Source organism: Panthera pardus, unplaced genomic scaffold (assembly GCF_024362965.1).
Source record: "Panthera pardus isolate Hobbes unplaced genomic scaffold, ASM2436296v1 HiC_scaffold_22, whole genome shotgun sequence".
Lineage (NCBI taxonomy): Eukaryota > Metazoa > Chordata > Mammalia > Carnivora > Felidae > Panthera > Panthera pardus.
In genome coordinates, this window is record NW_026526788.1 from 86,948,198 (window position 1) to 86,973,056 (window position 24,859).

At 51.6% G+C, this 24,859-nt stretch overlaps 1 protein-coding gene across 3 annotated transcripts; it reads left to right on the forward strand.

The window, feature by feature from the left end:
- Positions 1-982: 982 nt before the first annotated feature.
- Positions 983-23,632, forward strand: SCART1 (scavenger receptor family member expressed on T cells 1). 3 transcript variants are annotated; one of them, XM_053910112.1, is made up of 15 exons: positions 983-1,030; positions 1,374-1,470; positions 8,499-8,816; positions 10,052-10,348; positions 11,236-11,544; positions 11,929-12,234; positions 12,349-12,666; positions 12,735-13,049; positions 16,029-16,343; positions 16,490-16,555; positions 16,631-16,945; positions 17,203-17,250; positions 22,262-22,399; positions 22,792-22,974; positions 23,444-23,632. In XM_053910112.1, exons 1-15 carry the CDS (start codon positions 1,025-1,027, stop codon positions 23,512-23,514), a joined length of 3,102 nt encoding a protein of 1,033 aa, XP_053766087.1. In that variant the 5' UTR covers positions 983-1,024; the 3' UTR covers positions 23,515-23,632. The 3 variants fall into 3 exon arrangements, with proteins under 3 accessions (XP_053766087.1, XP_053766088.1, XP_019287864.2); XM_053910113.1 differs by lacking the exon at positions 23,444-23,632 and having other exon boundaries at positions 22,262-22,403; positions 22,792-22,945; XM_019432319.2 differs by lacking the exons at positions 983-1,030; positions 1,374-1,470 and adding an exon at positions 4,659-6,388.
- The last annotated feature ends 1,227 nt before the right edge of the window (positions 23,633-24,859 follow it).

Consider the following 24,859-nt stretch of genomic DNA (forward strand, 5'->3'; position numbering starts at 1 on the left):
CCTGGCCCCCAACCCCTAAGGGCCCTCCCCTGGCTTTTGCTGCTGGGTCTGCCTTCTAACGTCAGCATGGACACAGGCTCCAGCTTCCTGTCTGAGAAGCGAAAAGGAAGGAAACCCCAGCCCTCAGACTACACTCTCTGCCCCTTGGTAGCAGCACCCGCCTGTCCTCATCCACCTTCTCCCCGGCTCTACGGTCCCTGTCAGCTGGGCAGCAGGCCACCCCTCCTGTCACTGGCCTTCAAGAAGCAGAGAATCCCCTCCTAACCCTGCTGTCTGCTTCCGTCCACACTGGCTGGGCAACAAGCATTGGAGACCCCCACAACTGCGTTACTGCTAATCCAAATGGGGCTGCACAATCCTGCTGCTCGTGGGTTTGACAGCTACGCCCGCCCATTCGGGATTCCATGTCAATTCTAGAATCATTTTGTTAGGTCCGGGATCCCTCCTTCAGCAGTTAATTTGGGGGATTTTTTTTTTCTGTCTTTGCAAGATTGAGTCTTCTGGGCGCCTGGGTGGTTCAGTTGGTTAAGCTTCTCTTGGTTTCGGCTCAGGTCATGATCTTGGCTCATGGGATCGATCCTCATGAAGGGCTCTGTGATGATAGTGTGGAGTCTGGGATTCTCTTGGGATTCTCTCTCTCTGTCTCTGCCCCTCCCCTGCTCATTCTTACTCTCTCGCTCTCTCAAAATAAAGCAATAAACGTTAAAAATGAAGATAAACTTTTCTGACTCATAAACTTGGCATATTTCCATTCTTATTTAAACTTTGCTGTGATGTCTCAGTTGTCTGTGTAAAGGTTTTCCACATCTTTCATTAGAGTAATTCCTAGATATTTAATATTTTTGTTGCTTTTATAAGTGGTAGCTACTTAAAAGAATTCATTTTCTGTTTGCTGCTTTTATGTAGAAAGATAACGGCTTTTTGTTTATTAACTGTGTCCAGTGAGCTTGCTAAGTAAACTTTGTCATGAATTCTAACTTCTCTGCAGATTCTTCTGGATTCCCTATATTCCCGGTGACATTGTATGTGGGTAAGAGGGCTTCACCCTCCCATCCTGTCTTACAACTTCCTTCTCCTAACTGACTGCACTGTGAGAGCCCCCAGGGCAGAGCAGAGGCAGACAAGGTGGGGAGGGACAAGGTGGGGAGGGACAAAGTGGGGAGGGACAAGGTGGGGAGGGCTGTCCTGTGGTGTCTCCGGCCTCAGAGAGCCGGACACTTGCTGTGGCGTGTTTCCATGATCCTTGTTATCAGATTAAGGGAGTTCCCTGCTATTTCTAGTTTGCAAAGTATTTATTTATTGTAGTAAATGTTTTTTTTTAATATAAAACTTTTTGCCTCTTTTAAGATGATAATACGATTTTTCTCCCTTAGTATTTCAGTGTGACAAGTGACAATGATGGATTTCCTAATGCCAAACCAACTTGGCACTCCTGGAAGAAAGCCATCGTGGGCACCGCTGGTATGCTTTGTACGCATCGCTGATTTTATTGGTTCTGGGCCCAGGGTTTTCTTTGTGGGAGGATAATCTTTCCTTGAGAACAGGACTATTGAGGGACAATTGACATACATTAAATAGCACATATTTGAAGTGAACAATTTGATTAGCTTCGACATATACATATTTATATCTCCATGAAACCATTCCCACAACCAACGGAATGTGCATTTTCATCACCCCCAAAACTTTCCCCCTTCCTGCCCCTCCCCGTACCTACCTCTCCCGGTGACCACTGACCTGCTTTCTGTCACCGCAGGTTAGTTTGTAACCTGTTTGCATTTCCCGGAAATTTATGTAAGTGCAGAGGATGTGGAGGACCTGAAGCCCCACAGAGCACAACCACCTTGGAGACAGTTCCGACCTTTCATGGTGACTTACACACGGTCCTGCCGTCCGACCCCCCACTGTGCTCCTCAGTATTTACTTAAGAGAAATCAGAATATACATCCACCAAAAGGCTTGTACAAGAATGTTCTGAACAGTTTTATTTATAATAGTCCCAAACTGTACACAATCCAGGAAATACACTTTGGAACAATCCAGGGAGTTTTCTCAAGTTTTGCCGGTTGTGCATATGCTCATTCGTGCGTCCGTGGAACTCACAATTTTACCACACGTGTAGCTTCAGGTGACCGCCACAGCAATGACGTGAACTCCCTGGGGCTGCCGCCTTGCATTCACACCCCTCCACCCCCACATACCTAACCCTGCTAACCTGTTCTCCATGTCTACTGTTATTTCAGAAATATCGTATACGCGGGATCATGCGATATGTGTCCCTTTCAGATTGCTGTTTTCATTCAGCATAATTTCCTTCAGGTTCACCCAAGTCACCGTGTGTATCGATACCTTGGTCCTTCTTACTGCCGAGCAATGTTCCATGTATGAATGCACCACGGTTTGTTAGCCGTTGAGCCACGGAAAGGCACCTAAGTAATTTCCAGTTTCTGGCTACCACGAATAAAGCCACTGTAAGCGCCAGAGTAAACGTTTCTGCACGAAGGGAAGTTTTCACTGCTCTGGGGTCAATGCCCAACTGTGCGGTCGCTGAGTCATGCGGGCAAGTCTAGTCTGAGGGTTAAAAAGAACTGCTGAATTATTCCACAGGGCGGCCGTGGCTGCACTGTTCACCTCCCCACCAGCGATGCATGAGTGGTTTCGTTTCTTGACTTCTTGCCAGCATTTGGTATTATCACTAATTTTTAAAAAAAGCCTTTCTGGTAGTTCTGTAGTGATACCTTATTGTGTTTTTTGTCTGCAGTCACTTAATGGCTAATGGAGGTGAGCATCCTTTCATGTCCTCGTATGACACATCTGTATGTCCTCTTTGCTGAAATGCCTGCACACACCCATTTTCTTTTCTTTTCTTTAAAAAAAATTTTAAAACATTTTTATTTATTTTTGAGAGACAGAGAGAGACAGAGCGTGAGCAGTGGAGGGGCAGAGAAAGAGAGAGAGAGAGAGAGAGGGAGAGAGAGAATCTCGAGCAGGCTCCACATTGTCAGCACAGAGCCTGGCATGGGGCTCAATCTCATGAATGGTAAGATCACGACCTGAGCCAAAGTCAAGAGTCAGATGCTCAACCGACTGAGCTACCCAGGCACCCTGGGTTATCACCTTTTCTATTCCAGGTATTGATTTGGGTCTTTTTTGATCTTTGTCAAACTTGTTAGAAGTGTGTTAATTTTATTTTTATTTTTTTCAAAAACCCAGCTTTTTGTTTCACTAATGTTTTGCTATTATTTTCCTGTTTTTAACTTCATTGATTTCTGGTTTTATCTTTTTTGTTTCCCTCCTTACTCCTTCCTTTATTCCTTTCCTTCCTTTCACTTTTTCTCTAGATTTTTGAGATAGCAATTCAGATTATGGATTTGAGATCTTTCCTCTCATGTAAGTATCAAACACTATAAATTTCCCTCTCACCATTACTTTAGCGGCATCCCATAAATTCTGATATGTTATTTTCATTTTTTATTCACTTTTTCGTATTTTCAAAATTTCATTTGAGACTTCATCATTAAGCCATGGCTTTTTTAGAAGTGTGTTTAATTTTCAAGTGTTTGCAGATTTTTCCATTGTCTCTCTGTTATTGAGTTCTTGTTTTTTTCTATTATGGTCAGAAAACATTCTGTATGATTTAAATTATTTTAAGCTTGTTAAGGTTTATTTTGTGACCTAGGATACAGTCAGTTTTGGTGAATGTACCATGTGTGCATGAAACGAATGTGTATTCGACTTTGTTGTAGGAAGTGCTCTGTGATCCTGTTGGTTGCTGTTCCATTCTTCCAGACCTTGCTGAGTTTCTGTTGATTGCTGTGAATGGCATCTTGAAGTGCCCAAGAATTGTGGATTTGTCTTTTTTCATTATGTAATGTCCCCCATTCTTCCTAGTAATTTCCTTTTGTCTGAAAATTTTGTCTGATATCAATATAGCCACTTCTTTTTTTGGTTTAATGTTCACATGAAATGTTTTTTTCTTGAATCAGCACACATTTGGATAATTTTTAAAAATTCACTCTGCCAACATCTGTCTTTTAATTTGTGTGGTTAGAACCTTTACATTTAAATTATTACTGATGTGTTGGGGCTTATATCTGCCACTTGCTTTTTATTTTCTATTTGTTCCCTTGTTTCTCATGTACATGTTTCTTTTTCTCTTGTCTCCTTGTGAGTTATGTGAACATTTTTTAGACTTCTATTTTGATGTATTTATAATATTTTTGTATTTTGTATAATTTTATTATTGGTTGCCTTGTATGGAACTTATAACAGCCTCCTGGTGTTGACATTTTACCACTTCAGGTGAAATATGGAAACCTTACTTAAATTTTGGTTTTTACCCTCCTAATTTAAACACATAATTGTGCTAAGTATTTCCTCTGTATTCCCTAAGCACTACTTCTGGTAGTGTCATAACATAAAATGTGATTGAAGAAACTCACAAAGTGAAGGACAGTCTGTTATAGTCACTCCTACTTTTATCCATTTCATTGTTCTTCTTTCCTTTCTGAAAGCCCCATCTTTTTGTTATCATTTTCTTTCTGTTTGGAGAGTTTTCTTTAACTATCATGTAATAATATGTCTGCTAGCAAGAAGTTCTTTTAGTTTTCCTTCACTTGAGCATGCCTTTACTTCCCCTTAATTTCTGCAGGATAGTTTCACACACGTAGAATTTAGGCTTGACACATCCTCTGTTTCAGCACTTAAAAACTGGTTCACTCCCTACTGGTCTCCATTTCAGAGGAGAAATTTGCTGTCATTCTAATTGGTTTTTCTCTGTAGATGATGTATCATTTTTCTTTGGCTGGTTTTAGGATTGTTTTAATCTTTAGTTTTCAGAATGTTAATTATGATGTGTTTTGGTGTGAATTTCTTTGGATTTATCCTGTTTGGAGTTTAGTCAGCTTCCTGAATCTGTAAGTTTATGTGTTGGGAAGTTTTCAGCCATTGTTTCTTCATATTCTTTCCTCTCTCCCCTACTTCTCAGATCTCCATTGATAGAAATAATGGATCTTTTGTTATTGTCCCAGAGGTCTCTGAGGCTATATTATTGTTGTCTGTTTTCTCTCTTTTGTTTATATTAGGTAAATTCTATTTATCTTCAAGTTGACTGATGCTGTCCTCTGTCATTTCCATTCTACTCTTGAGATCATTTGGTGATTTTTTAAAGCAACTTCAGTTACTGTATTTTCAGTTCTATAATCTCCACTTGGTTCTTTAAAAAGTAACAACTTTAGGGGCGCCTGGGTGGCTAAGTCAGTTGAGAGTTCAACTTTGGCTCAGGTCACGATCTCGTGGTTTGTGAGTTCGAGCCCTGCGTCAGGCTCTGTGTTGACAGCTTGGAGCCTGGAGCCTGCTTCAGATTCTGTGTCTCCCTCTCTCTCTGCCCCTACCCTTCACTCTGTCATTCTCTCTCCCTCTCTCAAAAATAAATAAACGTCACAAAATTTTAGAAAAAAGTGTATAATCCAGTAGTTTCTAGCATACTCAGAATTATGCAGCAATCACCACTAGTTGATTTCAGAGCATCTTCATCTCCCCCAAGGAAACCCCATATATATATATCAGCAGTCATTTCCATTTTCTCCTCCTTCCAGCCCCTGGCAGCCACCCAGCCACTGTCCCTGTCTGTGGATTTGCCTCGTTAGGACGTTTCATATCAGTGGAGTCATACAGGTGGTGTTTTGTGTCTGACAACTTTCACTGAGTGTGATGTTTTCAAATGATGAGTGATTTTCACTTGTGTTTTGGACAATTTTGGTTGTGATGTTAGGAGACTTTTCCAGGTTGGCAGGTAGCCACCTGTTTGAGCTCAGGGTGTAGGTTCTGGCCTTTTGTGGCTTTGGTTCCAATGACAGTTCGGTTTTTAGGGGCTTCGTGAGGCTATCCTGGCCTGTCTCATTCTCCTGGTGCTGTGGGGCTCCCACTCAGTCCTTGCTGGTCCCCAGAAGTTGGTTGTCATTGTGTCACTGTCTGTGGTGGGGAGCCAGAGCCACTGGGCTTGGGTGGAAGGCAGAGGCACACAGGGCTTTGCGGCTGCGGTTGTGGGCAGATTGGACTACCTGCTTGATTTTGGGTCTGAGTGAACGTGGTCTGTCAGCAGTTATCAGTGTGAGAGGAAACCCGCAGCCTGGGGCCCTTGCTCATGTGCTCAGGGCTTCTGAGGCCCCTGATATGCTCTGGAAAGGCCCTTGCTGTCTCCACTGGTTCCTGGATGCCATTGGTGACTACTATTTCTGCATATTTCACTCTGGACTGAAATCTCTGCTCTTGTCCTAGTTGAACAGCAGGAACTGGTTGAGCCCTGGGGGTCACGGTGCCATGAAGGCAGCTCTCTGGGTCTTGGGACTGGGGACCCTTCTCCTCACTCTCAGGGCAGTCCCTGTTGGTAAGTTTCTCCTTCCTTCATCTATGGAGGCTTCTGGAGGCGGTGGTTCTGTAGAAGCTGAGACCCTGGGGTATGGGGATCTCCTGCTGTGACCAGATGTCTTTCTGGCTCTTGCTCAGCCTGGACGTGGATGGGTCGTCCACAGGAGGGCAGGAGGGCACGTGGGCTCCAAAGTTGTGTACCCCCAGAGACTCTTGTTCCAACACTGACTGAGCCTAACTCCAGGGTGAACCCAGGGTGCGGAGCTGGGTCAGAGCCTGGATGGAATGAGGGGGCATGGCTAGCGTCTGGTCCCAGTGACCCCGATGGACATGAGGTGCTGATAGGTCCAGCAGAAGGGCTGTTCCACCCCTGTCCCTGGGGCTGGGGTGCTGTTGGGGGAGTGTGAAAGCTGGCTGCACCTGGCATTGAGGGTGATCCCCAGCTCACTCACTGTTCCAGGGAGTGGCAACAACCTGGGGAGGGGGCCCAGGGGCGTGAGGGCTGCCGGGTCTAGAAGACAAGAGGCAGAATCATGGGCAGGAGCCTGTAGAGAGGGGTTCTGTCAGGTGGAACAGCACAGAGAGGCTGGACGTGACAGAATGACCCCTGGGGGTACTGCATACAGTAACGCGGAGCCTCTGGGTGAGTGTGTGATAGTATGTGTCAGAGAGGGTGTGAGAGCGTGTGTGTGTGTGTGTGTGTGTGTGGTAGGGAGTGTGTGAGAGCGTGCATGTGGGTGATAGTGATAGTGTCAGAGAGTGTGTGATAGCATGTGTGTGTGAGTGTCAGAGTGCATGCATGCATATGTGTGATAGTGTGTCAGAGAGTATATGAGAGCACGCACATGTGTGAGTGCGTGCGTGCGTGTGTGATAGTGTCAGAGAGTGTGAGAGTGTGCATGTGTGTGCGAGTACGTGCACGCATGTGAGTGGGGCAGAGAGACAGGAGAGGGTAGCAGTCGGTGTCCAGTGCTCTGGAAGCTGATGGAAGAACACTCTGTTGGGCAGGCCGATCCAGAGTCCAGCAAGGGGGTGACCTCAGGGCTGGACAGTAGGGGCATCCCGGGTGCTGGTGGCAGGAATCTGTGGGCAGTGATGCTGTCTGGCGGGAGCGGTGTGGGAACGCTGGAGGGGATCCCGTTTTGTGTTAAAGATGCAGATATGTGTGCACGTTTACGTCTGCAGAAGAACAGGCCGGCAGGGTGTGAGGAAGCTGTGGGGGAGGTTGCCAGCGGTGAATGACGACCATCACGGGGCGGTGAGAGGGGCAGTGAGAGGGGCATGCCTTTCTCTGGACCTATATGTGGGAGCCTGCGCTCTGTCCCCTCCTCACATGAGTTCAGGGTGGGCACTGGAGGCGGTCTGGGGTGGCCCAGGCTGGGACTGTGTGCAAGACTTCTTCATGGCTGCTGTTGTGTTTCTTCTGCACCAGCTGTGGATGGGATTGTGAGGACCAAGGGGCTGTGATGGGGAGAGGCTGTGCAGAGAGAACCAGGGCGCAGGGCCTACAAGGGGCATGGTTGAGGAAGTGCATCCGTGGCCCTGGTGGGGAGGTCCTGTTGGTCCAAGTTCAGGTCCAGGGAGCTGCTGAGACCCTGAGACCTGAGGAGGCCGGCCTAGAGATTGTAACTGGAAGGGCAGGTGGCCGGCCGGTGAGGCAGGAAACAGAGAGTCAGGGGCCCCAGTGCCTCTACTGCACTGGAGAAAAGATTGGGGGTGGGGAGGGGTGGCCTGGCAGAGCCACTCCGCTTCCAGGCAGCGGAACACAAGGGCACTTCCTTGCCAAGAGGGTGGGGGTCACCCACATCGTGGGGGCCTCAGAGGGCTCGGGAGGGGAGCAGAGGCCGTGGTCCTGGAGGGAGGGAAGGGGGTCTGTGGAGGTGAGGATGCAGGGCTGCGTGGGGGCAGTAGGAGGGTTTCCATGTGACTCCACCCCATCACCTTTCTGGACTGTGAGTATCGGGGGTGGGGGTAGGGGGACCTGGCTTTGTGCTGAGGCCTCGCAGCAAGGCCTTGGAAGTGGCCCCAGGCAAACGCAGGAGTCTTCCTACCTCCCAGCGGGCGCTGGCTCACCCTCCACCCCGCGAACTGGTTCCGGGCCCCTCTGAGGCTGGCCTGTTCTTCCGTAGGTGGACCAAGAGACCTGAGGCTGGCGTACCGACACAGTCCCTGTGACGGAGTGGTGCTAGTCCTACACGATGGGCAGTGGGGACATGTGTGCAACCAGGAGTGGACGTTGGCAGAGGCATCCGTGGTCTGCAGGCAGCTGGGCTGTGGACATGCTGTGGGAGCCCCCAAGTACGTCCCACTGCCCGGGGAGATGGTGCGGCCCTGGCTCCACAACGTGTCCTGCAGTGGTGATGAGCCCTCCCTCTGGGAGTGCAGCCTCGGGGCCTGGACACAGACCGAGTGTCCCCATGAGTGGGTGGTGGTCGCTCTGTGTGCGAGTAAGTCTGAACAGGAGGGGGAAGAGGAGGAGGAGGGTGAGTCTGGGGGAGGAGGGGGAGGAGGGCTTGGTGGAGAGGGGGAGAGAGGGTCTAGTGCAGGGGGAGGAGGAGCCGGGTCTGGGGGAGGAGGGGAGGAGGAGGAGGTGTGTAGGCCTGGGGGGGAGGGGGAGGGGGAGGAATCTGGCGGGTCTGGGGGGGGAGGGGGAGGGGGAGGGGGAGGAAGCTGGCGGGTCTGGGGGGAAGGGGAGGGGGAGGAAGCTGGCGGGTCTGGGGGGAAGGGGAGGGGGAGGGGGAGGAAGCTGGCGGGTCTGGGGGAGGAGGGGGAGGAGGAGGAGGTGGGCGGGCCTGGGGGAGGGGTGGAGAGAGGGTCTGGTGGCTCTGTGGCGGAGGTGGGGGGCTCCTCCCAGGGCACTGGACCATGCTGACCTGTCATGGTTCCAGTCTCTCATGACTCGGTCACTCCTGTAAGAGGCCCTTCGTCTTTCACCCAACAGATGCTTATTCGCAAGGCTCTATTCTAGGTGCTTGGCCATATGCAGCTGTGAATAAACCAGACAAAAGTCCTGCTGCATGGAGCCTGTACTGTCCCGGGAGAAACAGTGAACAAATAAGTAAAAATGCGGGAACGTGGAGACGCAGAAACAGACGGGGGGAGGTCAGAGACACCTTGTCTTCTAGATGCCTGAGGGCCTGACACCCCTGTCCCTACCCCACCCCCACCCCCCACCATAGGTATTTAACATTAGGTATCTAAACATGATTTCAAAAGTGACCAGGAGGCAAATGCTTTCCCTGTGAGGTCTGTCGTGAGGGTCTTCTGCTGTCTCTGGGCACTTCTGTGACAGGGAGCTCCTGAGGCCCCCTTGCAACATCCTGTCTCTGAAGCTGACCCATGACATGGTTTATGGGCCCAGGATGAAGGGAAAATGCAGGGATCCTCGTTCAACAACAAGATTTTCAAGACAATGACGGCAGAATGTTAAACCAGGCATAGATCCCTCTGAGTGAGGGGTCCTCTGTGACCTCCCACCCAGAAAGGGCTCTCTCAGCCAGCGATGACCTTCTTGAAGGAGCAGGGTTGGTCTCAGGCTGTAACCCAGGCCCAGGGCGGAGGCCCAGGTAGGGGCTGCTTGCCCAGATGGCAACGTCTGGTCGCTGGGGCAGGTGATGGGCTCCAAAGGACCACGGGGCCCGCGGAGTCGGCGCCTTCCGTAATGTGGGCCTGTGCTTCTCAGATGGCACTTTTCGGGAGATCCGGCTGGTAAAGGGCCGCAGCCCCTGCTCCGGACTCCCCGAGATCAGGAATGCGAACGGGGTGGATCGCCTCTGTGGCCTCCATGAAGAGGAGGCCACGGTGTTCTGCCGGGAGCTGGGGTGTGGGCCTGCACTTCAGGCTCCCCGCCAGGATGTGGGCGTCGTTGGGAAGTATATGACGTGCCGGGGCACCGAGCCGACCATCCGGAACTGTAGACTCAACAACCGCCTGCGCAGGGGCTGTGACTTCCAGCACGATGCCGAGGTGGTCTGCTCAGGTGAGGCCCACCGGGCACAGCCAGGCTCTTGGGGGGGGGGGCGGTGCAGACCCTTGGGGGACGCTCTGTCCTCACATCTCACAGTGTGTCCCCCTCTTGATGCCTGTGCAGCCTGCTGTTCCAGAGGGACTAAGAGCGGGCTGGGTAGGCGAGGGAAGGCAGGGAGGAAGGCACTGTGCTGGGAAGATCCGATGCTCTCTAGCTCAGGGTTGTTGCAGACAGAGGCCTAGAGGAGAGGGCACAGGAAGTGCTGGTGGATGGTTCACCGGTGGGTGTGTGGTGGGCTCAGGTCTGCGCCTATGTCCCAGCAGAGGTGTGCTGGCTCAGAAACCTGGGTCTGGGGGTGGGGGTGGGGTCCTGACTGTCTTGCAGCATCTGTGCTCTGATTATCGTGTGTCCAGTAGGAGTCAAGGTGGCTGGTGGTCACCCCCTCCCAGTCCTGTCTCAAAGGGGCAAGCGAAGTGACCCTCAGATTCTGGCCATGTTCTGGGAATTAGGGCAGGCTAACGTGAGACGGAGAGGCCAGCCTCCTTGGTGCCCCTAAGAAGGCAGCGTTCTGTGGCCAGAGAGGTGCCTTGACCTGGCCTCCAAGACTATACAGGACCTTGATGCCACTGCCTTGGGCAGGCAGAGGCTATGTCACACATGTGGGCACCTGTAGGAGGTGACTCTGACCTCTGACCTCAGGGAAGTGACCAGGGACCCCTTCTCTGTTCTGGGTGCAGGGTGTATGGGTCTCTGGCTATCAGTTTCTGCCCAGGACTTGCAGACCCACTGCCTGGTCCCGGATGGTCTACCCTGGCCAGAGTCTCCTGTGGTCCAGGGAGGTGGCTGAACTGCTCACCTGAGAACACTTATCCCTAACTGAGAGTTTGTGTCTCCCCCAGGACACATGGAAGCCCGGCTGGAGGGCGGTGAGCACCCCTGTGCTGGGCGTCTGGAAGTGAGGCGCGGCCTGACCTGGGGCACTGTCTGTGATGCTGACCTGGACCGGGCGACGGCCCATGTGGTGTGCCGGGAGCTGCAGTGTGGTTCTGCTGTGTCCACTCCTGGGGGGGCCCACTTCGGCCAGGGCTCTGGGCTCGTGTGGACAGAGGCCTTCCGTTGTGCAGGCAATGAGTCTCTGCTGTTCCACTGCCCTCGGGGGCCCGGGCGCCAGTGTGGGCACCACCAGGACGCCGGGCTCAGGTGCTCAGGTGAGGCTGGGAGGGTGGGATCTGAGGCTCAGCCTTGCCTCCTTCCCTGCCAGCCTCCCTCAATGACTCCGCCTGGGGGCTCTAAGCTAAGCTCATGAAGGCCCCTCTGGCCAGTTGGGGGCGTGCGTGTCCTTAGCTAGGAAGTGTTGCTTCTGGGGGACAGGGGGGAGGGAAGAGAGGACTGTGTTCCCCACTAAGGCTATACCACAGACTGTAGGCCCATCTGCAGAGAGGCATGATCTGGATGCGGGGGGCTGAGGTGGGTAGGGGGCTGGTGAGGCAAGGGCCTGGCTCTGTGGTCACCACACTGGGTGCAACCGGAAGAAACTGCCCCAAGCTGGGTCTGCGGGTGAGGGAGGCGCTGACCCCTAGCCCCCTCTTTAGAGTTCCAGCTGGTTAACGGCAGCAGCAGCTGTGAGGGACGCGTGGAGCTCCAGGTGCAGGGGGCCTGGGCACCCCTCTGTGCTGCCCACTGGGACTTAGCGGATGCCACCGTCCTCTGCCACCAGCTCAACTGTGGCAGCGCGGTGGCCACACCCCGAGGAGGCCACTTTGGGGTCGGGGACGCTCCCATCTGGCCTGATGTGTTTCACTGTGTGGGGACAGAGCCCTACTTATGGAATTGCCCAGTAACTACCCTGGGGGCCCGGGTCTGTGCCCCGGGAAACGCAGCCACCGCCGTCTGCTCAGGTGGGTGCTGGAGGCTGGGAGTGGGAGGGGTCCTGCGGGGAGGGGTGGTCCTCTCCCCTTTGCAGGCTCAGGGCCCCTCCCCCGACACCCTGTCTCGCCCGCCGGTCTCCCCAGGTCTCCCCCACGCCCTGAGGCTGAGGGACGGACAGAGCCGCTGCGATGGCCGCGTGGAGGTCTCCCTGAACGGGGTGTGGGGCCGCGTCCTGGACGACGCGTGGGACCTGCGTGGCGCCCGCGTGGTGTGCAGGCAGCTCGGGTGCGGACAGGCCGACCGGGCGTACGACGCGCCGGCGCCTGGGCGCGGGGCGCTCCCCGTGGGGCTGAGCCGCGCGCGCTGTCTGGGCACTGAGACCCGCCTGACCCAGTGCAACGTGTCCGCGTCCCCGCTGGTGCCCGCGGGGGCCACGCGGGACGCGGGCGTCGTGTGTTCGGGTGAGTGAGGCCCGGGGTGCCCGCCCCTCGGCCCCTGGGCCCGCCGCCCTGACGCGGTGTCTCCGCAGGGAGCCGGCGTGTGCGACTGGTCGCGGGGCCGCACCGCTGCGCGGGGCGCGTGGAGGTGTTGCACGGGGGCGACTGGAGCACCGTGTGTGACGACGGCTGGGACCTGCGGGACGCCCAGGTGGTCTGCCGGCAGCTGGGCTGCGGCCGCGCCCTCCGCGCCCTGGGCGCCGCGCCCTTCGGTGCCGGGGCGGGGCGCATCTGGATGGCCGAGCTGGGCTGCAGGGGCCACGAGTCTGCGCTGTGGAGGTGCCCGTCGGGGGGCCGGGGCCCGCGGGACTGCGGGCACAAGGAGGACGCCGGCGTCGTCTGCTCAGGTCGGTAGTTGGGCGTCTTCTCGGGGCGGCTGGGTATCGAGCGGTGCACTGTCTTTGTGCGCCCAGGCCTTCTGTGGGCTTCCACGGGCTTCCGTGGGCCTTCCGTGGCCTTCCACGGGACTTCCGCGGGGCTTCCGTGGGCCTTCCGCAGACCCTACTGACCCCTTCCCGAATGGGGCCCCCACCGTGTACCGCACCGTCCTCTTGCTGCCACGTTGCTGCGGGCCGGGGCGGGGCACAGCCAGGTCTCTCTCCCCGCTGCTCACAGGCTCGTCTCACATTTGTGCGGGAGGGTTCTCCCCCCAGCTCCTGGCCCGTGTTTCCGTGAGCTGCAGGAAAGGTGGTGTTTGGAGGGTCTTTGCTTTTCAGCTTGTGCATATGTGAGGTTCCTTACGTTGGTCTTGTCTGGGTGTGACCATTCTTGAGGGACAGGGTTCTGCGGTCACTGGGGAGCCTGGGAGGGGTGTGTACAGGGCAGCCTCCCCGGGACGTCTTCAGGCTCCCCTCCAGGGCGGGGGTGAGCATTCAGGTGTGGTTTCTTCTCAGTGATTTCAGCCGTTCCCTCAACTGTGTCTCAGATGATTGCATTCATTTCAATCGTCCTGTTTCTTTTAAAGTAACACTCGGGCTCATCATTTTACCTCTTCTCCATCCTTTTTATTCATTATCTTTTGGGGAGTCTGCTCTTTCTCGTGAATTCTGGGAGAGTTTCCAGGTACCGTGCACATCACTGATTGGCTTAGCGTCTACACCGGTCCTACGTGCTCGGATGTACATTCCAAGTGGCCATTGTGCCTGCAGTTCTCCTCCGCCTTGTCTCATGGGCTCCCTCAGGCTGCTGGTCACCTGCCGACTGATAGGACTCTGCTGCTGGGGACTGGCTGCGGGCAGGGGTGGGGGAACGCTCTGTTTCTGTCACAATTCAACATGGAAGCAGTGTTCCCAAATCGAGAGCAGAAGCAGACGAGGCGCATGGGAAGCCCAGGCCTGGAAGGAGCGAGGGTTGCTCTTACCCCATGTGGTCAGTTGGCTGAAGTCCCAGGGCAGCCCAGAGTCAGGGGGGTGGGGACACAGACTCCTTTCTAGGGCTGTGGGTACAGGCAGGAGACCTTTGTGGACATGTTGGTAATCTGTCATGGATGTACTTCCTTCAAGTGTTTTTGTTTTTTAAAGGTTATTTAAATTTTAATTGGTTATGACTCTGTCACGTGCAATTCATATCTTACCGTCTCCATTTATCCTGTGGAGGTATTTTTGATGTATCAGACGTTCAAAACATAATTTTAAAGGGCTATCAAATCCTTTATTATTGGTGATATTATAGTCTCATTGCTTCGTCACACTGTTGTGGAGATTACTCTGCTTGAGGGCTTGGGCCCTGACCAGCCGGAGCTGCTGCTGTCTCCAAACATGGAACTCTGCACGCGTTACTTTTTTTTTTGCTTTTATTTTAATTTTTTATTTTTAAAAATTTGCATCCAATCAGTTAGCATAGAGGGCAACAATGATTTCCGGAGCAGATTCCTTAGTGCCCCTTACCCATGTAGCCCATCCCCCTCCCACAACCCCTCCCGTAACCCTCAGTTTGTTCTCCATATTTATGAGTCTCTTACGTTTTGTCCCCCTCCCTGTTTTTATATTATTCTTGTTTCCCTTCCCTTACGTTCATCGGTTTTGTCTCTTAAAGTCCTCATATGAGTGAAGTCGTATGATTTTTGTCTTTCTCTGACTAATTTCACTTAGCATAATACCCTCCAGTTCCACACACGTAGTTGCAAATGGCAAGATTTCATTCTTTTTGATTGTCAAGGAATACTCTATTGTATATATATACCACACCTTCTTTTTTATTTTAATGTTTATTTATTTTTGAGACAGAGACAGAGTGTGAACAGGGGAGGGGCAGAGAGAGAGGGAGACACAGAATCTGAAACAGGCTCCAGTCTCTGAGCTGTCAGCACAGAGCCCGACGCGGGGCTCGAACCCACGAACCGTGAGATCATGACCTGAGCTGAAGTTGGACGCTTAAACGACTGAGCCACCCAGGCACCGCTAAACCACATCTTCTTCATCTGTTCATCCATTGATGGACATTTGGGCTCTTTCCATACTTTGGCTATTGTTGATAGCACTGCTATAAACACGGGGGTGCATGTGTCCCTTCAAACAGCACACCTGTATCCCGTGGATAAATGCCTAGTAGTGCAATTGCTGGGTGGTAGCGTAGTTCTATTTTTAGTTTTTTGAGGAACCTCCAGACTGTTTTCCAGAGTGGCTGCACCGGCTTGCACTCCCACCAACAATGCAAAAGAGATCCTCTTTGTCCGCATCCTCGCCAACATGTGTTGTTGCCTGAGTTGTTAGTCATTCTGACAGCTGTGAGGTGATATCTCATTGCGGTTTTAATTTGTATTTCCCTGATGACGAGTGATGTTGAACATTTTTTCATGTGTCAGTTGGCCATCTGGATGTCTTCTTTGGAGAAGTGTCTATGCATGTCTTTTGCCCATTTCTTCACTGGATTATTTGTTTTTTGGGTGTTGAGTTTGATAAATTCTTTACAAATTTTGGATACTAACCCTTTATCCGATATGTCATTTGCAAATATCTTCTCCCATCTGTCAGTTGCCTTTTAGTTTTGCTGTTTTTAAAAAAAACTTTTTATAATCACTGCTAAATTGATCATCTTGTGCAAAAGATTATTCTTTTTTGAATGATTTCCAAGGGTGGATTTCTGGACAATCAGGTGACAACTGCTAAGATGTTACAGCTGGCAGTTAAATGATCACCTGAGATTAACCGATACCTGCATCCTTGGGGTGGGAGGTTGCCACGGGGACACATGACTGATTTAAGGTTCTTGCTAGGGGCTCACTGGGTTCGATGCCCCTGAGCAGCATTGATTTTAGTGCTGGGACCCTCTCATTTTGGCGTCATCCTTTGGAGATTTCTCCTGGCCTGACTGCTTTTGTCTTCCAGGGTCAGTGGCCCTGAGGCTGCGAGGTGGCACCCACCAGTGTGCTGGGTGGCTTGATGTGTTCTACAATGGGACGTGGGGTGCCGTGTGCAGTAATGCCCTGAAAGACATCTCCTTGTCCATCATCTGCAAGCAGCTGGGCTGTGGGGAGCAGGGCTGGCTAGAGAACAGGCCTGTCCACACTGGCTTGGGCACCTCCTGGCTGGACAACATCGAGTGTCGCAAGCTGAGAAACTCCACACTGTGGCAATGCCCCTCGGCACCATGGCACCCACGCTCCTGTGCCCATGGAGAGGAAGCTTGGGTCACCTGTGCAGGTGGGTCTCTGGCGGTTTTTGACAAGTCACCTGCAAGGCTGCCATTGATCCGTGACTTAGGGCCTGGAGTTCACTCAGGTTCCACACACTTCATTCTGAAGCTTTCAGGGCGTTTACAGAGGGATGGTCGCTGTTTAATCCCATAGGATTGTCAGAGAAAATGACACAGGATTCTGGGGAGACCAACTGCTCATCCGCCCACAGCTGCCCAGGTACCCTTCTGTCCGCCTCCCTGTGCACTCGTCACCTCGGTCCTGCCCTGCAGTGACCGCAGCCCCCTCTTCCAGGGGAGGGCATGCTGCGTGTGCGTGGAGGCAAGGACAGCTGCTCGGGCCGCGTGGAGCTCTGGCACGCTGGCTCCTGGGGCACCGTGTGTGACGATTCCTGGGACCTGGCAGACGCGGAGGTGGTATGCCGCCAGCTGGGCTGTGGCCCAGCTGTGGGTGCCCTTGCCGGGGCCGCCTTTGGCCCAGGCTCAGGGCCCGTGTGGCTGGACGAGGTGGGGTGCCGGGGCAGCGAGGCGTCTCTGTGGAACTGCCCCGCAGAGCCGTGGGGACTCGGAGACTGCGGGCACAAGGAGGACGCGGGCGTGCACTGCTCCCGTGAGTGGGGAGGGGAGGGGGCACAGGTGGGTGGGAGGGTTTGCCTGGGGCTGGGGTGGGGGTCTCCCCACCCAGAACATGGCCCTGAGGCTGTCCCTGTGCTGGGTCCCTCTGGCTGCCTCTGCGGCTGTCCCATGCCATGCTGGGCTCAGGCTGAGTGGGGCTGGGACACTTCCTGAGGGTGTGGGTGGAGGGTCTGGGCTGCCCAGGGCTGCGGCTGCCTCTCTTCCTGGGAGTCCCTCCCATTTCTCCTGCAGGTGACAGGGGGACCACGGTTCGGCCACCAGCACTGGGATGGACATCAGGTAGGTGTGCTCTCCCTCAGGGCTCAGGTCACGCCCTCTTGTCTGGCCCCGACCCAGAGGGGTCCTGCAGTGGGCTCTGCACAGAGGGGCAGTCTCCGGTGCGTGCCAGGGCCGCAGCCAGCCACTCTTTAGGCTGATCAGGCCAGGGTCAGGAGGGTCAGGATCGCCCACTCTGTCCTCTTGTGCTAGCCTGGGCAGAGAACCATGGGGAAGGACAGCAGGCCCAGCCACTTCTCTGGGGTCTTTCTTTTTTTTTTTTTTTTTCAATATATGAAATTTATTGTCAAATTGGTTTCCAAACAACACCCAGTGCTCATCCCAAAAGGTGCCCTCCTTAATACCCATCACCCACCCTCCCCTCCCTCCCACCCCCCATCAACCCTTAGTTTGTTCTCAGTTTTTAAGAGTCTGTTATGCTTTGGCTCTCTCCCACTCTAACCTCTTTTTTTTTTCTTCCCCTCCCCCATGGGTTGCTGTTAAGTTTCTCAGGATCCACATAAGAGTGAAAACATATGGTATCTGTCTTTCTCTGTATGGCCTATTTCACTTAGCATCACACTCTCCAGTTCCATCCACGTTGCTACAAAGGGCCATATTTCGTTCTTTCTCATTGCCACGTAGTACTCCATTGTGTATATAAACCACAATTTCTTTATCCATTCATCAGTTGATGGACATTTAGGCTCTTTCCATAATTTGGCTATTGTTGAGAGTGCTGCTATAAACATTGGGGTACAAGTGCCCCTATGCATCAGCACTCCTGTATCCCTTGGGTAAATTCCTAGCAGTGCTATTGCTGGGTCATAGGGTAGGTCTATTTTTAATTTTCTGAGGAACCTCCACACTGTTTTCCAGAGTGGCTGCACCAATTTGCATTCCCACCAACAGTGCAAGAGGGTTCCCGTTTCTCCACATCCTCTCCAGCATCTATAGTCTCCTGATTTGTTCATTTTGGCCACTCTGACTGGCGTGAGGTGATATCTGAGTGTGGTTTTGATTTGTATTTCCCTGATGAGGAGCGACGTTGAGCATCTTTTCATGTGCCTGTTGGCCACCCAGATGTCTTCTTCAGAGAAGTGTCTATTCATGTTTTCTGCCCATTTCTTCACTGGGTTATTTGTTTTTCGGGTGTGGAGTTTGGTGAGCTCTTTATAGATTTTGGATACTAGCCCTTTGTCCGATATGTCATTTGCAAATATCTTTTCCCATTCCGTTGGTTGCCTTTTAGTTTTGTTGGTTGTTTCCTTTGCTGTGCAGAAGATTTTTATCTTCATAAGGTCCCAGTAATTCATTTTTGCTTTTAATTCCCTTGCCTTTGGGGATGTGTCGAGTAAGAGATTGCTACGGCTGAGGTCAGAGAGGTCTTTTCCTGCTTTCTCCTCTAGGGTTTTGATGGTTTCCTGTCTCACATTCAGGTCCTTTATCCATTTTGAGTTTATTTTTGTGAATGGTGTCAGAAAGTGGTCTAGTTTCAACCTTCTGCATGCTGCTGTCCAGTTCTCCCAGCACCATTTGTTAAAGAGACTGTCTTTTTTCCATTGGATGTTCTTTCCTGCTTTGTCAAAGATTAGTTGGCCATATGTTTGTGGGTCTAGTTCTGGGGTTTCTATTCTATTCCATTGGTCTATGTGTCTGTTTTTGTGCCAATACCATGCTGTCTTGATGATTACAGCTTTGTAGTAGAGGCTAAAGTCTGGGATTGTGATGCCTCCTGCTTTGGTCTTCTTCTTCAAAGTTACTTTGGCTATTCGGGGCCTTTTGTGGTTCCATATGAATTTTAGGATTGCTTGTTCTAGTTTCAAGAAAAATGCTGGTGCAATTTTGATTGGGATTGCATTGAATGTGTAGATAGCTTTGGGTAGTATTGACATTTTGACAATATTTATTCTTCCAATCCATGAGCAGGGAATGTCTTTCCATTTCTTTATATCTTCTTCAATTACCTTCATAAGCTTTCTATAGTTTTCAGCATACAGATCTTTTACATCTTTGGTTAGATTTATTCCTAGGTATTTTATGCTTCTTGGTGCACTTGTGAATGGGATCAGTTTCTTTATTTGTCTTTCTGTTGCTTCATTATTACTGTATAAGAATGCAACTGATTTCTGCACATTGATTTTGTATCCTGCAACTTTGCTGAATTCATGTATCAGTTCTAGCAGACTTTTGGTGGAGTCTATCGGATTTTCCATGTGTAGTATCATGTCATCTGCAAAAAGTGAAAGCTTGACTTCATCTTTGCCAATTTTGATGCCTTTGATTTCCTTTTGTTGTCTGATTGCTGATGCTAGAACTTCCAACACTATGTTAAACAACAGCGGTGAGAGTGGGCATCCCTGTCGTGTTCCTGATCTCAGGGAAAAAGCTCTCAGTTTTTCCCCATTGAGGATGATGTTAGCTGTGGGCTTTTCATAAATGGCTTTTATGATGTTTAAGTATGTTCCTTCTATCCCGACTTTCTCAAGGGTTTTTATTAAGAAAGGGTGCTGAATTTTGTCAAAGGCCTTTTCTGCATCGATTGACAGGATCATATGGTTCTTATCTTTTCTTTTATTAATGTGATGTATCACGTTGATTGATTTGCGAATGTTGAACCAGCCCTGCATCCCAGGAATGAATCCCACTTGATCATGGTGAATAATTCTTTTTATATGCTGTTGAATTCGATTTGCTAGTATCTTATTGAGAATTTTTGCATCCATATTCATCAGGGATATTGGCCTGTGGTTCTCTTTTTTTACTGGGTGTCTGTCTGGTTTAGGAATCAAAGTAATACTGGCTTCATAGAATGAGTCTGGAAGTTTTCCTTCCCTTTCTATTTCTTGGAATAGCTTGAGAAGGATAGGTACTATCTCTGCTATAAACGTCTGGTAGAACTCCCCTGGGAAGCCATCTGGTCCTGGAGTCTTATTTGTTGGGAGATTTTTGATAACTGATTCAATTTCTTCGCTGGTTATGGGTCTGTTCAAGCTTTCTATTTCCTCCTGATTGAGTTTTGGAAGAGTGTGGGTGTTTAGGAATTTGTCCATTTCTTCCAGGTTGTCCAATTTGTTGGCATAGAATTTTTCATAGTATTCCCTGATAATTGTTTGTATCTCTGAGGGATTGGTTTTAATAATTCCATTTTCATTCATGATTTTATCTATTTGGGTCATCTCCCTTTTCTTTTTGAGAAGCCTGGCTAGAGGTTTGTCAATTTTGTTTATTTTTTCAAAAAAACAACTCTTGGTTTCATTGATCTGCTCTACAGTTTTTTTAGATTCTATATTGTTTATTTCTGCTCTGATCTTTATTATTTCTCTTCTTCTGCTGGGTTTAGGCTGCCTTTGCTGTTCTGCTTCTATTTCCTTTAGGTGTGCTGTTAGATTTTGTATTTGGGATTTTTCTTGTTTCTTGAGATAGGCCTGGATTGCAATGTATTTTCCTCTCAGGACTGCCTTCACTGCGTCCCAAAGCGTTTGGATTGTTGTATTTTCATTTTCGTTTGTTTCCATATATTTTTAAATTTCTTCTCTAATTGCCTGGTTGACCCACTCATTCTTTTAGTAGGGTGTTCTTTAACCTCCATGCTTTTGGAGGTTTTCCAGACTTTTTCCTATGGTTGATTTCAAGCTTCATGGCATTGTGGTCTGAAAGTATCCATGGTATAATTTCAAGTCTTGTATACTTATGAAGGGCTGTTTTGTGACCCAGTATATGATCTATCTTGGAGAATGTTCCATGTGCACTCGAGAAGAAAGTATATTCTGTTGCTTTGGGATGCAGAGTTCTAAATATATCTGTCAAGTCCATCTGATCCAAGGTGTCATTCAGGGCCCTTGTTTCTTTATTGACCGTGTGTCTAGATGATCTATCCATTTCTGTAAGTGGAGTGTTAAAGTCCCCTGCAATTACCACATTCTTATCAATAAGGTCGCTTATGTTTGTGAGTAATTGTTTTATATATTTGGGGGCTCCGGTATTCGGTGCATAGACATTTATAATTGTTACCTCTTCCTGATGGATAGACCCTGTAATTATTATATAATGCCCTTCTTCATCTCTTGTTACAGCCTTTAATTTAAAGTCTAGTTTGTCTGATATAAGTATGGCTACTCCAGCTTTCTTTTGGCTTCCAGTAGCATGATAAACAGTTCTCCATCCCTCACTCTCAATCTAAAGGTGTCCTCAGATCTAAAATGAGTCTCTTGTAGACAGCAAATAGATGGGTCTTGTTTTTTTATCCATTCTGATACCCTATGTCTTTTGGTTGGCGCATTTAATCCATTTACATTCAGTGTTATTATAGAAAGATATGGGTTTAGAGTCATTGTGATGTCTGTATGTTTTATGCTTGTAGTGATGTCTCTGGTACTTTGTCTCACAGGATCCCCCTTAGGATCTCTTGTAGGGCTGGTTTAGTGGTGACGAATTCCTTCAGTTTTTGTTTGTTTGGGAAGACCTTTATCTCTCCTTCTATTCTAAATGACAGACTTGCTGGATAAAGGATTCTTGGCTGCATATTTTTTTCTGTTCATCACATTGAAGATCTCCTGCCAATCCTTTCTGGCCTGCCAAGTTTCAAAAGAGAGATCAGTCACGAGTCTTATAGGTCTCCCTTTATATGTGAGGGCACGTTTATCCCTTGCTGCTTTCAGAATTTTCTCTTTATCCTTGTATTTTGCCAGTTTCACTATGATATGTCGTGCAGAAGATCGATTCAAGTTATGTCTGAAGGGAGTTCTCTGTGCCTCTTGGATTTCAATGCCTTTTTCCTTCCTCTGGGTTCTTTCTTTTACCCACTGGGGGCATTTGACCCTGGAACACTGTGGCCTCCCCCCTCCCTCCTGACCCTGGCCCTGTGACCTCAGCCTTGTGACCTCTGGGCCATCTCTGGGGGAGGAGCACTAGGGCCATCTCCTTTGGGTGCCCTCCCCCTCCCTGAAAGGTTCAGGTGGCCCAGGCCCAAGGTCACAATACCCCAGGCAGCACAGACACACAGGGGAGACCCCACCTCTCACTGTCCTCACAGGCGCCCCCCTCACCCCTCCAACTGCCCTCAAGGCCGGGAACCTGCCTATGACCTTTTGTCTTGTCCTGGCCACCCTCCTGGTCATCGTCTCCCTGGTCCTGGGGGTTCAGTGGTTCCGTGGAAGGAGAGTCTGCCAGGGTAGGTGGGTGTGGCCGGGGCGGGTGACACAGGACTGTGGGGGAGGGAGGTTGGGGGCATACTTGGAGACCCCAGCCCATCACAGGCCCTTTCTGCCAGGTCCCACCTGGAACCCTGCTGCATGGCAACTTCTCAGTGACACTCATGGGGCCAGGAGTAGTTGGGGTCAGGGGACCCTGGGCCCTGCTCCGCTTCTGAGGGGTGCCTGGGTGTGAGGACAGGGCCCCAGGGGTATCCCGATTCCCCATGTCATCTGCGTAGTAGGGCTAACTGCCCGGCTATCTGGGACGTGGCTCTGGGTGGGCACGCGTGAGACACCCCACGGGTCCAGCAGCGGGTGGGCCCAGACTGTGAGAGTGCCTGTCCTAGAAGCTGTGGCATGCCCTTTGCAGGTTCCAGAATGTTGGGGAGTCTGCCCTCAGAGGGTGTTTATGAGGACATCGGAGTTGTTCCCATGGGGGAGAAAGATGAGGGGCCCAGAGTGTCCCTGAACCTGGCCCTGGAGGAGGAGTATGATGACGCTGGGGAACCGGAACAGGGCCCTGAGGAGGAGGACGCGCCCCTGAACCCCGCCGGTGTGCACCTCTGCGCCTTGGCGCCTGCGCTGCTGTTCCTGCTGTACTCTTACGCCCAGGGCTCTGCTCTGGCCAGCGCCTACATTTAAAGACCCTGAGAGCCACCTCTCCACGAGTCCGTGACCCTCACTCCTGTGTCCAGGCTTAGACATTAGGGGATTCAGCTGTCCCTTCAAAGTTGCTCCTTAGACTGGAATCTTCTTGTGGGTGGACGTGGAGTCCAGGGAGGGTCCTGGAGTTTTATTTGGGTTTCTTTTTGTGGCTGCCCACAGGGTCCTTCTAGCACCTTGTCTCAGTCGGCTGCAGGGGGCCTGAGCAGAAAGGGTGGGAGGGTGGCCCCAGCTCATCCCGTCCTGTTCTTGTCTGATGTTCTGGCTTCAGGGTGCAGTGACACAGCAGGGCCCAGAGACCGTGGGGGCTCTGAGGGGTTTCCAGGGGGCCCAACGTGCATCTCTCTCCTTCAACACAGGTGGGGTTCCTTGCAGCCTGGGCCCCCAAGCTCCTGCTGAGACAGAAGAAGCGGCATGCCCTAGGACCTGATCACAGTGTGCTGGCCATGGGACGTCAGCGAGACCAGAGTGGGGAGAGAACCCAGGCCCCGGGGTCTTTCATTATCTTCATTTCTAAGAGAGATGTCATTAAACTCCCTTGGAAGTTCCTCATTCACCCATTAATTCATCTCAGAAGCATTACTCAGGCCCCACCACAGCCCGGGTTGTGTTTCCTCCCGCTTCACCCTGGTCGGATGCGGGCCGAGTGTGTCCGACTTCCTCACTTCTGCACGCACCGGGGTGGGGTAGCCAGTGAACCAGCTCCTTGCCACCCCTCCTCACATCTGCAGTGGTGTTCCGGTGTTCCCTTGTGCCAGAGTCCCCAGTACTCCAGGAAGGACCCAGCCCTTTTCAACCACACCCTCCCTACCCCCACCCTCACACCTTCCTCTGACCACACCCTCCCTCCATGACCACACTGCACCCCACCCTCACACCTTCTTCTGACCACACCCACCACGACCACACCCTGACCACACCCTTCCCACCATAACCCTCACATCTTCATTCCTGATCGCATCCTCCCCACTCAACCCTCTCTGACCACATTCACCGTGACCTCACCCTGACCATACCTGTCCCTCCCTCCCCTCCCATCCCACTCACACTGGATATCCTTGGGGCCTGGGGGTTGGGGGAAGATGTGCAGCAGGAGGGCATCCCTGGGGTCAGGAGGGAGAGAAATGAGCAGGCAGGCAGTGGTGTGGGGGTCTGAGTATGGGACAGGAGACCTGGAAGATATATGGGGAGCAGAGTAAGGATGTCAGCTGAGCAGCCCGAGTAGGTTGGGACTTAGAGGAAGGATGCAGGGCTCCTCCATCTGTGCTGCCCTACTCCAGTGCGGACTGCTCCCTGTCCCTTCCCCAGTGTGGACTGCTCCCCGTCCCATCCCCAGTGCGGAATGCTCCCCATCCCTTCCCCAGTACAGACTGTTCCCCATCCCTTCCCCAGTGCGGAATGCTCCCCATCCCTTTCCCAGTGCGGAATGCTCCCCATCCCTTCCCCAGTGCGGAGTGCTCCCTGTCCCTTCCCCAGTGCAGAGTGCTCCCCGTCCCTTCACCAGTAAGGAGTGCTCCCTGTCCTTCCCCAGTGTGGAGTGCTCCCAGTCCTTCCCCAGTGTGGAGTGCTCCCTGCCCTTCCCCAGTGTGGAGTGCTCCCCTGCAGAGTGCAGAGTGCTCCCTCCCCTGCCACAGTACAGAGTGCTCCCTGCCCTTCCCCGGTTAAGAGCACTCCCCTGCCCTTCTCCAGTGGAGAGTGCTTCCTGCCCTTCCCCTGTGCAGAGTGCTCCCTGTCCCTGCGCAGTGTAGAGTGCTCCCTGCCCTTCTCCAGTGCAG